Source organism: Eupeodes corollae, chromosome 1 (genome assembly GCF_945859685.1).
Source record: "Eupeodes corollae chromosome 1, idEupCoro1.1, whole genome shotgun sequence".
NCBI classification, from domain to species: domain Eukaryota; kingdom Metazoa; phylum Arthropoda; class Insecta; order Diptera; family Syrphidae; genus Eupeodes; species Eupeodes corollae.
The window spans coordinates 295,585,037-295,600,240 of NC_079147.1; the positions used below are offsets into that span (position 1 = coordinate 295,585,037).

A 15,204-nucleotide genomic window follows, 5' to 3' on the forward strand; every position below is an offset into this window, starting at 1 on the left:
GTAGAAAAAAGTATTCCAAGGATAAAACATTCTTCAGAGACATGACCACTGAGCAGACCATAAACACATTAGAAAAAAACCAAACACTACTAAAGTACCCATATCGACATCACTGCCTCAAACAGTTGTCTGTGAAGGTAATTTCAAATTGGCATAGTATCAACTGGTGAATGGCATCACGATTTCAGTTCATTTTAAAACATTGTCGTGCTAAGTTGAAATCGCAAGTTGAAAGAAATCTACAAAAAATAAAATATATTATTTTTCCTCTCTATACTCTCGACACCCAAGAAAACAGGAATACTACAAAAATTAAAGCGAATCAACAGAGAAAAATAAAAATGTAATTAAGTGTTTTTTTTGTGTTATTTCTTCTTCTTTTGTTGTTAATTTTATGTTTTATAAATTAGCGACGACGACGCGACCAACCAAATAACCACTTTTTTTTAATTTGGAGTTTTGGATTTGTATAGAAAATAAAATTCCAATAGACCAACCAACTTAACTTCTCGTGTTTTCTTCGAAATAAAATTTAAAATATGTATTTTTAAGTGAATCAATAAAAGGTCATGTGAATTGGATGGACGTGGTGGATAGCGATGGACAATAAAATAGTTAGCACATTGCGGATTACCAACGGCAACGAAAACGACCGACGAACGACGTGCTTAACTATAACGTCCTTGAAAAAAGACATTTTCCAATAGATTTCCTTTTTACGTTTCGTTTCGGCGTTTTTGTTTTTGTGTTTTAACTTTAGGCAACCGTAAAATTCGCAAATCTAATAATAATGACACCATGAAAGCGGTTTGTGTCTTATTTTTCCGATTCGATGTCTATCTACCTACCTACCTACTTATATACCTCTAACGTCGACCTACTCAACCGCGATGCAAAAATAATATATATATATAGATCCTATATAAATAACTGTACATCTGTGCGTTTGTTCGTGTATATAATTTATTTTGAAAGTAAATAAGAAGATGAGAAAAATAACAAGACCAAAAGAAATTAAAGAAACATAAAAATAATTTAAAATATAATAACACGACTTTCGAAAATTTCATAACTGTCTGTAGGTCGTGAAAACAAAAATTTGTGTATAGTTTAATTTTCAACGCAACGTGGTCCCATAAAATTTGCCATTCATTATTTTCAGCCATTAGGGTTGCTGCGAATTGAAATAACGGTTTGAGAGATAATAACTACTAGCCCCCATCATAAAATATGACATTGATGACTTTTTGTTTTGTAATCTTTCTTGAAATTGGCACAACTTGAAAATTATGAGATTCCGCGCCAATTCGATTTGAGTTTGATCCGAAAATATATAAAATAGCGGACATAAAAATTTTTAAATTATAATTATATTTTTTTATTTTTATTGAACTTTCTATCTCATGGAATTAAGTTCACGGAACCGACCGACGCCGCCGACGACGAAATATTCAGGAATTATCTCATTTGAATTTAAGAAGACAACAACAAAAAAAAAACTTGTTTCTCTGTTCTTCTTTTTAGAGGCTGTTTTTTTTTTTTTATTTATAAAGTACCTATCAATAATTGAGACTTGAAAAACAAGATGTTTTATGAGTATATGATTTTTTATTTGTTCAATTTAATCATTTTCGATTAAATTTGAAATTACTTCTATTTTTAGAAACAAATTAGCTGAATATTGTTTTGTTTAAAATGTATAAACAATGTAGGTTCATAAAAAGAAAAATATTACTATCGATAAAAAAAATAATTAAAGCCATCAAAATACATCTTTTTATTTTTGACTTTTGTCAACATCGATAAAAATCTTATCTGTCAGGTTGACTGATTTGGTTAGTTAAAATTATTGATACAAATGTTGACATAATTTTCAGTCAAAAATATGATTCTGAAGTGGATCAAACTTAAACAACTTTTGACAGTTACAATGAGTTCAACTGGCAACCATTAAGAGAACAAATCTATAATTTTTTAAATCCAAAATGATGAATAAAAAAATGAATGCAGTTTCTGTAAATTCAAAAGAATTGTATAAAATCTGACAACCTTAGAAGACAACTGTCACATTGACATTTTGCGAAGCTCACTTTTCACCCCAAAAGTACGAATAATTTTCATAAAAATTCAGTTTCTTATTTAAAATTTAATCAAACTTACTCTTAAATAAACTTTGACAGATAAAATGACACTGACTGACAACAATTAAGACAAAAATCATTCTTCATTCGTATAGCATTAATGAAAAACACAGACGGTTTATGTACGCTCAAAATAATTCGATTAGATTTGACACATTTGACAAACTGTCACATTGAAACCTGAGAAACAGGGAACCCACTTTCCACTCCATAATTTCAAAACAAAGCGTATTTTTTTAAGAACTCTTTCATATTAAAAAGTTAAGTAAGAAACAGAATTTGACAGAACTTAAGTAAAATGTTCAAGTTTTTATGCAACGTGCATACATCAACCGGCATCGGAATGCTTTCTTTTAAATATTTGAACAGGAAACTTGTTTTAAATCTTCGAAAATAAATAAATATTCAAGTGCAATTCGTCACTGATTTTACATCTTTCAAAATGAATTTATACATTTGTCGAAGATAAATATATATTTCGAACATACACAAAATTTTCGAAGATAAATACATTTTTCTAAGGTAAAACATTTTTCGATGATAAACATTCGCATAATTGAGTTGTGAGTTTTTATTCCAAGTTCTGTCAATTTGATATGAACTTCAAAGTTTTGGACTTCCGTAAAGGAACTGACTTTTTATTTGAAGAAAACAAAACTGAATTGTTTAATTCGATTACGAATATTCCCATAATTGAGATTAAATGACATTATGAACATATTAGTCGATTCGATGTGAAGTTTAAAGTATTTTGGACTTTCGTAAATGAATTGACTTTTTATTTGAAAAAAAAAAAAAAAAAAAAAAAACTGACAGTTGTTTGGATATTGTATGACAGCACTAAACTTTTTTCGATATCGAATAAGTCGGAAGTCACAATGACAGTTCATACACTTTTATATGAAATTAAATGTTGATATGATTTGAAGCTGGAAAGTTAGTAATACGTTTATATTTATGAAGTCTTCTGAATTGTGTTCATGAATACGACCTCTAGGGAGTGCATAGATGAAGATATATTCGAAGTTCAAAAATGTTCGAATTTTCGAAGTCAAAAATAACACATTTTGTAGTTGATGACTTATTTTCATTTACAAGTGGTTGTAGTTCATCAAATCTAAACTAATAACAAGCTATTTATTAGAAACAATGCAATCTGTACAAAACCCTCTTCATAATTTATTTAGAGATTTTCTTTTTAAACAAATTACTAGGTTGCGTGTGTTGATTGAAGTTCACTTGTTATTTTCTATAGAACTTTTTTTATTGTTTCAAAATTAAATAAAAAGCACGCTAACATACAACTTCACTTTCTGGCGGTAATTTAATTCAACCCTCTTAATTAAATTATGCGTGAAAAAATATATACATTTCTATATAAAAAAACACTATACGAAAGCTACTAAGTAAATTATTTCACAACTTTGAATGATCACGTTTTTTTTTTCTACCACCCACAAAAATACAAACTTAGGTATGAAATGGGAAGAAAAAAAGAACACAAACAATACTTGTACAAAGAATAAATTAATTAATTTAATAGGATTTCACCTTTCGACCAAAGAACCTATAATCATCAACGTTTGTTCTTTGAGCACTTTTTCCCCATTTGACATTTTGGTATTCTATGGTTTGTTTACAGACTTAAAGAAAAATCAACCATAACGTTGGGAATAATCCAATTTGGAAAATTGAACTTATTTTTTCTTGTTGGTTATATTTTTACTTTTATTTTTATATTTAAGATTACATTACATGTCGTGTGCATTAGCTAATGGAATAGGATTTTATATTACAGTAGAGTAAGATGTGATTCATTTAAGTCATCTGAATGTGCAACGACCCAAATGAGTGTAATTTTCTCCAACATTTTGCTACGTTGTGATACGTCGTGGTGACAGGAAAATAATAATTTAGATTTTGCTATATGATTCGTTCTAAATTTAAAATGTCACACTAGTTACAGAGACATTGATACTTATGGGGAGAACAATGTACAAAGCTTATGTGTATAGTTCTTTTTTAAATGGAACAATTTGTTAGCATGGACTAAGCTTATTTTGTACTAATAGCATTACTCATATATAAATTCATGCCATGCACCTAACAAATATCGTGCTCCACAACAAAGTTCACATAAGGCATACAAAGATAAGACTCATCATTGAGTCAACACGGCGAAGCATAATCACCAATTGATATGAGCAAAAAGTAAATATTTTATTTTTAAACATTTTTGTTTGGCCTCAAATAAAGATTAACCTTCAAGTTTGTTTATTACATCTCCCTCTCTCTCATTTTATCATAAACGTCAAAACCTTACTTATCTGAAACTGACATTTATTTAGCTAATTTAGAAATTAAACAATGGCTTCTTATAAAGTCCGTCGGTATTACAGTTTAACATATGTCAGATTCAACAAATTTAAGTCAAATAAAGTTTTACTTTGTGAAAAATACCTTCGAACAATATTTCATTGATATTTACAGAAGTAAAATCAACAGGTTTTCCCCCCACACACAAAAAGAAATCTCATTTAAACAGACATTTTATTATAGATGATGACTTATCTTCCCCGCTTATAAAAATTAACACGACTTGTTGCCTCGTAACACTTGTGTTTACTTTGAAACATCAGTAGCAGCAAAAACATAATAAAAAAGAAAACTCAAAAGTGTATTTTACAAAAACACCTTTTGTCAATTGAAATGAGTTAAATAATTCTCTTATTTACTCGCCATGTACAATTTTTAGTGTAAACGTTGTTTTTTATTCTTTCGAACTTCGAAAACGTGACAGTTTAAGTCAAACACAATAAATAACGTCATGTCTGAGCATTTGTGAGTAGAAAAAGTAGTGACAATTCGAGTTCGAAATTCGAATTATTTTTGACGTCTACAAGAAATCCTTCACAAATTTATTTCATATTTCAACAATCTATTTTTTTTTTTAAATGACATAAATATCAACTTTTTTGTATATTTACAGAATATTTCTCATTCTTGGAAATATAAATACCCTATTTTTACCCTTTACCATGAGGGGACAAAAACTCCAATACATAGCATCGTTGCTGGTTATATTACTGGCTACTGGTCAACTTGCAGAATGTAAGCGTACCTACAGTAGTCGCAGTCGCGGTAGTAGCGGCAGTAGTAGCAGCAGCAGCCGTCGAACATCACATTCCTCTTCGTCGGTTACAAAGCCGTCATTTTCAACATCAAATTCACACGCTGAATTATCAAAGCTTAGCTATTCCGGTTATAATTCACAGCCAAATAAACCGAAACCAAGTGCTCCGGTAGCACAGCCAGCTCCAGCAATTGGATGGAATCCACCCAAGGCGCAGGGACCGCCACCAGCATATTCGGCAACAAATCCAATTGGCGGAGCTAAGCCAAATATTCATGAAGCAGCGCCAGCATATAAACCAAATTATGCAGCGCCACCATCCTATTCGGCGGCAACAAATACCAATAACCAGAATCGACCATTCGGAAGTGGCACAAATACTGGTAGTTCATATGGCACCGGAGGAACTGGCAACTACGGCAGTGCAGGAGCTCATTCGGCTGGCACAGTTTATAGACCAAGAAATAATTCGACTGGCTTTGGATCGGGAGGAGTTCATACACCAATTCACGCTACCAATACTCAAGGAGTTCAATCGAGCTATCCTAGGCAGCAAATGCCCGCTGGAGCAACCTATTACCCGTCTAGTGGAAGTCTTCCAGCTGGCGCAGTATATCATCCCCAGGGACTTCCAGCCGGAGCCTCATATCACCCACAAGGACTTCCAGCCGGAGCTTCATACCACCCACAGGGATTACCTGCCGGAGCATCATACCATCCACAGGGACTACCAGCAGGTGCAACCTATCATCCACAAGGAGTTCCTGCAGGAGCAACATACTATCCATCAGCTGGAGGAATTCCACCCGGAGCAACTTACTACCCATCGGCTGGTGGAGTTCCACCAGGTGCAAGCTACTATCCAATGGGACAAATGCCACCAGGCGCAACTTACTATCCACAGGCTTCTCCAACAATTGTTCAAAAATCATCTGGACCTGGTTTGGGTAAGTTTTATTGAAATTGAATGTTTTCGAAATATTTTCTAACTTAAAATTGTTTTCTTAATTTATAGGAACCGGTTTGATTGCGGGAGCTGTAGGAGGAGCTATTCTTGGCCATGTCTTGACCCCCTCTGGATCTAACAGCGGAACTTCCCATTACAATCATCCTGCTCCAGCTGTCAGCTCCTCAGACGGTGATAGAGACCGCATCATTATCATCAACAATGGACCACCAGGCTCAGTGACAACAACCAATGCTGACGGAACGACTGTTATTAATAGTGGAGGTTCTGCTGCTCCAGCTGCACCAGCCGCTGCTGCACCAGCCGCACCAGCTGCCCCTGCTGCACCAGTCGCTCCAGGTGCACCAGCTGCACCTGCAGCACCTGCTGCAGCCTCGCCATCGGTCGAGCCACCAGTTCCTTTAGCTCCATTTGCTCCGGGAACTTTCGACAATAACAATGCTCCACCCGCAGCCGACGCAGCAGTGACACCAGCTCCAGCTGCTCCTGGTGCAGTAACACCAGCTCCTGATGCTGCAGCAGCAGCACCTCCACCACCACCACCAGGTGGCCTCATTTGCGTTCCAATCATGGTTAATGTCACTGATCCTGCTGATCCAACAAAACAAACCCAAGTCGAACAAATCGCATGCTATCCTGCTCCACCAGCTCCCCCAGCCGGTGAAGCCACACCAGCACCCGGTGCCTCCGCTGCACCAAATGGAGAAGCCCAACCAGCTACAGTAGCTGAACAACCAATGCAACAGCAACAACAAGCCGCTATTAATGCCGCTGTTCCAACTCAGAGAACATCAACCGCTGAGCTGCCCGACAGTTCACCCATCCAAAAGGCTTCCAGTGGAGCCAATTCTATCTACGCAATGTTCTCATCGTCAATGTTTGCATTTTTATTAGCTTATTGCATTCGTTATGTTTAAGAAATGAACATCACAGACAAAAACCAACAACATTAACAACCCATAGCTTAATCATTATCGGCAAAACTAGTCTTGGTACCTCAAATGAAACATTAGGAGACAAAATTACACAGCTTTGTAATATTGGACACAGCTTTTTGTATAATTTTTTTTCTTTTTATTGATAATGATATTGATATTATTAGAATTGGCGCGCATTGTTTTTTCATTCTTTTTTTGTGATATTGAAAAGAAAAGAAGAAGAAAAAAGAACAACAAATAAATTAACAAAAAGCTTATTAAGTAGAATAGTAGCTTTTTACAGACAAAATAAAAAGAATTAGATAAATCTCTCTCTTTACAAAAATAAAAAAAAACTAAATATTTATACAAAATTATGTACAATAAATGTTTCTCACATCATTTGCATGTAATCAGAACACAGACCAAAAGTAACTTTATATGGCTTATAAATAATAATTCAAACATTCGTGAATAATTGTTAACAAGAACCAACTTCTAACTGTGCCTTGTTTTATATTTCAAGTTTTTTTTTGTTTATTTTTCTTTCTTATTGTTTTTTTTTAGTGTTATTAATTATTTGTAATAAATGTTTATATTAAATATATACTCAATACATGTATTTGTATTTGAGGATGAGAGATATATTTTCCAAAACAAAAAAAATTGATATTAATAAATGTTTAAAAAAATTAAAACTTCAAAAAACAAAATATTAGATTTAAAACAATTGGTTTGTCTTTTTTTTAAATGAATATTGAATGTTTTTGCTTTTTCTTAATAAAAGACTAAATGAAACAGCTGATTAAACGTCAACATGACAGAAAGTGACATATACAAATCTATACACTGAGTCAATGGCTACGTTTAATCTCGTGTTGGATAGGGTATCTTGGATAGGTGGATTTTTAGATACCTTGTTGAACGAGTTGGATAGCTGTATTGAGATAGCTGTCAAACATTAAAAACAACTTTCAGCTGTTAACAAAAAGCAACAAATGCAAAAAGCTGAATAAATTTTCAAGTTTTTTGAAATTCAAACATGTGTCGAATCAGCTGTTCTGTCAGATAACTACGTAGTCGTGCCATAAATACTGTTACAACTATTTGAACCAGTATAATCTGACATTCCGCTGCATACAACAAGTCACATTAATTGTTTTTAATAACTACTGATATATAGGTTTAAAATAAAGTATAGTGTTTCGTTAGTACGAAACTTTATAAAATGAATTTTAAATCTTAAATATTGAATTTAACTTAAAAGTAAAATACATTTATATCAGTTAAAAAAAATGCACTATTGTGAACTGAATTGTAAACTGTATTGGTATAAATTTCAAACTTCCGGCCCATCCGGCCATATTTTATTTAAAATTTAAAATTAAGAAGAAAAAGGAAAAGAAAATGAAATAAAATAAAACCATTCCACACGATAGTTCCGCACATTCAACACGCGTTTTCTTTAATCCGTATTTTTTCGCTTGATTTTAAATTCTTTTAATGTGCGAAGTTATTTAACAGCTCAAGTAAGAGCTAATTTACAAAAAAGGTTGTTAAATTTTCATATAGTCTTAGTTCTACGTGATAAGTGCTAAGATGGAGTCCTCAAAAGAAAAAAAGAGAATTGCAGTTGTTACGCTGCATAAAGCTGGAAAATCCTATTCTTTTATTTGCAAGTTGTTAAAAAACCTCGGTATTAATCGAATGTTTGTGTGGCGTACAATTAAACGTTATATGGATACCTTAAGCGTATAAAATAAGCCTCGGCCCTGTCGTCCACGTGAGAATAAAAAATGCCGTTCGCGCAGTGGCAGCTCGAATTTGCCGAAATCCCCTTCGTAAGCAGAAAATCATGTCACGAGAGGTGGATATTTCAAGAAGAACTATGTCGCGGCTAATTAAAAATGACCTTGGGATAGGTGCCTACCGCCAATTGAATAGGCTGAGATTAAACAATGCCTTGAAAAAAATTAGGCTGGATGGAAGGTATGTTTTCAGATGAGAAAATTTTCACCATTGAAGAAAAATACAATAGCCAAAATGACAAGGTCTATGCTCGGAGTTCACAGGAGGCAAAAGATAAAATTGGTAGATTCGAAAGGAGCCATCATCCAAGTTCGGCCATGGTTTGGTAGGGAGTGAGCTACGATGGCACAACAAAGTTGCATTTTTGTGAACAAGGTGTAAAAACAAAAGCAAAAAACTACCAAGAAGACGTTTTAGAGGAAGTCGTGAAACCACTCAACAATACTCTATTCAATAAAAAGCATTGGGTGTTCTAGCAGGACTCAGCTCCAGCCCACAAAGCCAAATCGGGCCAGTTGTGGCTTGAAAAGAATGTTCCTGAGTTCATCAAGGCATCAGATTGGCCCTCAGGCAGTCCCGATCTCAATCCTCTGGATTATTCTTTTTGGACAGAGCTAGAGCTGATGGCTTGCTACAGAGGAAATCCGAATTTGAAAAGTCTGAAATCAATTCTTTTCCAAGTAGTGGGTAATTTTCCTGAGGAAATGGTGTGTGCTGCCATAGACGATTGGCCGAAGCGACTCAAGGCCTGTGTTAAGTCAAAAATATTGTTTTTAATTCTATTTTATATCATATTTAATTAAATTTATAACATATTTGACATTTGTCTTCAATATTTATGGCACGACTACGTACATACCCCAGAAATTCTTAGATATCTTTGGATTCCTTTTTTTACATCTCAGCTGTTTTTAATCAGCACGTAAAACGCTAACAAAAAGGTATCTGGACACCCTATCTGTCTGAGATTGAACGCAGCCAATAGAGAACCTTCATGGAACTAGACCTTGATGAAATTCAAATTGCTTAAATGTCTAATTGCACAACATACGAGTATTAGTACATGACGATTTCGATATAGTAAATAATGAATTAAAAGTCAAGGCTAAGGTGGAATATTCATACGACAATGATTTAATTATTCTTATTAATCATTAGACAAGATCTTTAAGGTTCTGGTCATAGAAATCAAATTGTACATTTTTGCTGGGTTTCTGACTCCAACATTAATTTATTATTCCAGGTTTTTTAAAGAGTTTATAGTGTTTTATAAAATTTTCAAAAAATCTTTATAAGTTCTTAGATTTCAGCTGTCTTATAAAAATCTTAAGGAAACTAAACTATTTTTATGTTATATCGATTTTTACCAGAAAAAGGCAAAAACGGTTTTGTTTTTGGAGGGATTCTCTTTGGTTATTATAGGCTGTTTAATTTTAATTTAATTTTTTCGATTTCAAAACTCATATTTTTTTTTATTTTGAGAATAAATAACAGCTGCTAATGACAGATATGCCATTTTAGAAATGTCATATTGGAAGTGTCATTCAAAACAACCTCGAAGCAGGCCCAACGTAACGCAGACAAAGCCGAAGCTGAAGGGTGTTTGTGTTTCAGCCATAAGAACTTTGGAAAAACAAAGTAAAATTTAAAATGATTTTGAAAAAGATCAATACATTCGCCCATGTTCCGAATTTCGATCGAAGGCGAACACTTTACAATTTCACGTGAAATGAAATTGCATGTTCTTCAATTCGATTGATTTCGAACTGTCAGAACTGAAGGATAATCCATTTTTATTTTGTTTCTGAAGTACATTTTTTGCTGTTTTGAAGATATAATATTATTGGCAATTTTAAGTGAAAAAAGGAAGCAGAATTTAGGAGAAAAAATAAGAAGACGAATTTCGGGAGACAAAACAAATATATTATTCCATTTACCTGACACAATGTAAGTGTGTGAAAATTATGAAGAATTGTTCTGATGAATAAACTAAATTCTTGATTTCCTCTTTTAAGCTTTGATTGTAATGTTAAAGCCATTTTTAGCTAATTATGGCTCCTTTAACTAAGCAAATTTTCTAAATTCATATGACATCTGTACAAATATCTTCTAAGATCGAATGGTCCAGTCATCAGAATTTAAATTAATAGGTCTGTTACATTGTATTTGCTTTGTTTGTTTTCACGAACCGTCACTTTTTAGACATGTTTGATTGCTCGTTTTTTAATAAAACGCAATCAGCAATTTAGTAGTTAGCAAATGTTTAAAATTTAGGACTCTCTAAGTTAAAAAATTGCTAACTAGTAAATTGTTAATCCTTAACAATAGGTTATTTAAAATTTTGCGCCACTATGTTTAAGCCAGGACTTGAAGTGGATCAAAATCCAATATAAAGATGCTAGATCCACGCATTTTATTAGCTAATTAGTAAAACTAAATAAAACATTGAGATAGCTTATGGATCAGGGTCAAGGAAGTACAGAAAACAAATATAAATGAAAAAAAAAAAACAGGTATGAACACAGAAAAAGGAACCTTGTGTGAAAATGAATGCATATCTATTTCTTCGAGTTGATTATAAAAGTTAAAGAAAATTAATTTTAGATTTTTTCAACTTTTATTCCGCGTACAATTAAGTAATTATGACTTATTTGGTAATTTGGTTTCAAGTTATTCGCCCATGTTCCGAATTTCGATCGAAAGTGAATTGAAATCACTTTTCAATTTCACGTGAAATGAAATTGCATGTTCTTCAATTAGATCGATTTTGAAAACTTCGAAATTACTTCGAACTGTCAGAACTGATGTATCATCCATTTTTATTTTGTTTCTGAAGTGAAATTTTTGCTGTTTTAAAGATGGATGCAAGATTATCCTCAATTTTAAGTGAAAAAAGGAATCAGAATTCAAAAGACAAAATAAGAAGACTAATTTTGGGAGACAAATCAAATATAATGGATTTACCTGACACAATGTAAGTTTATACAAATTATGTAGAATTGTTCTCATAAATAAAGTAAGTTCTTGGTTTCCTCTTTTAAGCTTTCATTGTTGTTTTAGATCAAGCAAAGACGCTTTTTTATATGTTCTAAGGGAAATTAAACCTTTTATAATACTTTCATCGATTCCTTCAGTTCAAAAACTTGCTGCAACCCTCCGATTCCTAGCAGAAGAAAGCTAACAAAGATCAATTCACAGAAATAAAAAATGTGATTTGAATGCGTTCAAAAATGTAATATTTGCATGTTCGAAAATCCAATTCACAATAACGAATTGTGGAACACCCAAATTCAATTTTGCAAAGTGTATTCGCAATAAGTGAAATGCAGAAAATGGGCAATTAGCTCTGAAATTTCACAACTGTCAACCTCAGATGTCAATTTAAGTGTCAAAATATAAGTTGAATGTTTGCCATTTACTATAACAATTCGCTCAGCATTTTAACAACGGATTATAATTATTAAAACTTACTACAGAAGTGATCATTACAAGTAGCTATTATTTATGCATTATGGGCTATGATCGACCGACTACACAAGCAATCGGTAAAATTGTAAAGAAATCAGAAAACAGTGTGTGATGTGTGGTAGTTGATGTACATTATTGTCTGCAATTGAATTTATGACGTATGCATGTGGTTTCAACAAAATGGGACAACATACATACCTCCAAATACAAAAGCTTTATTGTTTTTAAAGTTTCCTGGTCACGTAATGATTTCTGATTTGAGTAATATTGAAAAACTATAACTGGAAGTAAGAATCTATTGATACATTTTGTGATGCTATTCCAACTGAGTTTTTAAACTCATTGGATTTACCAGGCATGCGACATAATAAATTACAACTGGACGTTGGATCTCCGGTAATTTTGCTTCGTAGTTTGAACGCACCAGGGTTGTGCAAAGGTACGCGATTATTAATTATAAAATTAATGAAAAATGTTATCGAAGCCATAATTCTAAATTGAAAAATCCGAGGTGAAAATATATTATTACCCTATTCCCTATTATACCCACAGATGTGCCAATTTAATTCAAACGTCTTCAATTTCCAATTAGGTTGATATTTGCAGTTTAAATAAATTTAAACAAATTGTTTGGTGATTTCTTATTTTATATACCACATCCTTAAACACTTACAATAAGTTAGTTATTTATTAAATATTGTTTAGAAATTATTTATATGACAAAACAACGTGTGTCGGGTTAGCTAGTATATATATAATACAAACATTTTTTCGGGTTAAACTTCTCCATTGTCACTTGTGTAGCGTGTTTTTCACGTGAATTAAGTACGAACAAATATTTAAGTTCCGAATTCCATAAATTTAAGAGAAAAATGTCGTTTAACTAATGCTAATTTTAAATGTTCTTTAAAAACTAATTGAATTGATATTTTTTCATTTAAACATTTTAAATACCCATTGCATACGGGTATACGTGGTTAATTAAAATAAATCATTATAAATATTTTTCACTGCGCAAAACTATATATCATCTTGAATCGGCATCATTAAAAATAAAAACAATATTTATTTCATTGTGATTTTTTCTTATGTTAAACAACTGAATTCCATTCAGAATTCATTATTTACGCTTATAGTTTATGGCAGAAACTATTTACTTTCGAGTGAGTACTTATTTAGGTACATATAAACATTTATATAGGTATAGAAAGCCAGTATCAAATCGATCTTTGACTTTTTTTTCAATGGAAAAATAATTAAAATATTGAAATGCATATTGAATTAAACTTCTAAAGAGAATAATCACACAATAATCGTTTTTGTGTGCTTTTTGTTATCTTAGTTCAAATGCCAGTTTTATTTTTATTTTGATATTTTGGAGAAGAAACAAAATATTTGCATTAATTTTTCATGAAATTCTAATTAAAATACAAATTTTGTCTCATTTTATTTTATATTCAAACCCAAAAAAAAAAGAAAACATTAGGGTCATCAAAAATATTGACAAAAACAAAAGTAAGAACGATAGCTATGAAATCAATATTTATATTATAATTGTCATAACTAATAAGTCATTATGACCATTTGCAAATATAATAATGGAATTGGATGGAAGCCATTTTCAAAGAAAATAATTAATAATAAATTAGCATATTTTATGTTCCATATTGTCCGAAAATAAGATGAAAAATGTGTTAAATACATTTTGGAAATTCCATCACTTATTTTTTGAATTTGTTCTGCTGATTGTTATTCATCTTAAGCTTCTACTTTTTTTGGTTTAAATTTGAACAAAAGATGATTTGTATATAAATTTAATAAGTAGAGTTTAAAATAGAATTATTCAGACTCCTAGATTTGTTATCAATCGAACATTCTACGTCAAAAGTTTGCAATTATGAAAATATAATTTTATACCAAAACTTATTTTGCAGGTAATAGTAATCAACTTATTGTGAATATCAACTACCAATCAATTGACGGTTAACATAATTTATCAATTTAAATAAAAATTAGTATTGTGAAAGTCAATTGATCATTGTGAATACCTCAAATTTGTGAATATGGTGAATGTGTCTATTACAGATTTTTTTTATTTTCTTTGAAAAAAAAAATATGGTGCAACAAAATCATTAAAATTAAAATAAAATGAGTTAAAATGAAATCAAAGTTAAGGAATTGATCCTGTTACTGTAGAAATGACTAGATTGCAAAATTCGTTAAAATATTGAAGCCTTTTGGGGCCACTTCAAATGAAGTTATTTATTTTTTTTTATATTATAAGAACACACTCAAAGGGATAATATTACTACCCTTATTATGCACAGGCAAGAAAGAGGAGAGAGGGTTTAAAAGAAGATGTCGGTGCACATTGGTTTTGAATTCCTGAATATTGTAATGACTAGGAAAGACAGAGTGTGGTAAGGAATTCCACATTCGCGTAGTACGGCTAAATAACGAATCTCTGTATTTGACAGTACTGCCGAAGTTGGACTCGAGGGTATACTGATGAGCATTCCTAGAAGCGCGAGTATTAAGGTTGAACTGTTTAAGGGGAGGAATGCAACTGGCTATTTCACTAGAGCATTAGCCGTTAAAATAACGGTAAAAACGGGTCAGACAAGAGACCTTACGACGATGTTCAAGCGAAGTAAATAAACTTATGATGATATTATCATCTATCAATTTAAATGCTCTACGTTCAATACTATCCAAGAGGCTTAAGTAAGTTGCAGGAGCACCAGCCCAGAGCTTTGGACGTATGTAAAT

General features: G+C 32.1%; 2 protein-coding genes across 2 annotated transcripts in view; one reads left to right on the forward strand and one right to left on the reverse strand.

Moving 5' to 3' along the window:
• LOC129940844 (putative RNA-binding protein Luc7-like 1) overlaps positions 1-15,204 on the reverse strand; it is a 61,034-nt gene that overhangs the window by 19,350 nt on the left and 26,480 nt on the right. The window lies entirely within an intron of this gene.
• Positions 184-7,888, forward strand: LOC129940843 (basic proline-rich protein-like). Its single transcript, XM_056049347.1, has 3 exons — positions 184-343; positions 5,131-6,221; positions 6,290-7,888. Exons 2-3 carry the CDS (start codon positions 5,180-5,182, stop codon positions 7,156-7,158), a joined length of 1,911 nt encoding a protein of 636 aa, XP_055905322.1. The 5' UTR covers positions 184-343; positions 5,131-5,179; the 3' UTR covers positions 7,159-7,888.

What these genes read in the sequence shown, in the direction of transcription:
- LOC129940843 (XM_056049347.1), top strand. Translation starts at nt 5,180, where the DNA reads ATGAGGGGACAAAAACTCCAATACATAGCATCGTTGCTGGTTATATTA. An exon ending in ATCATCTGGACCTGGTTTGG is followed by an intron (nt 6,222 to 6,289) that starts GTAAGTTTTATT and finishes CTTAATTTATAG; the next exon opens with GAACCGGTTTGATTGCGGGA.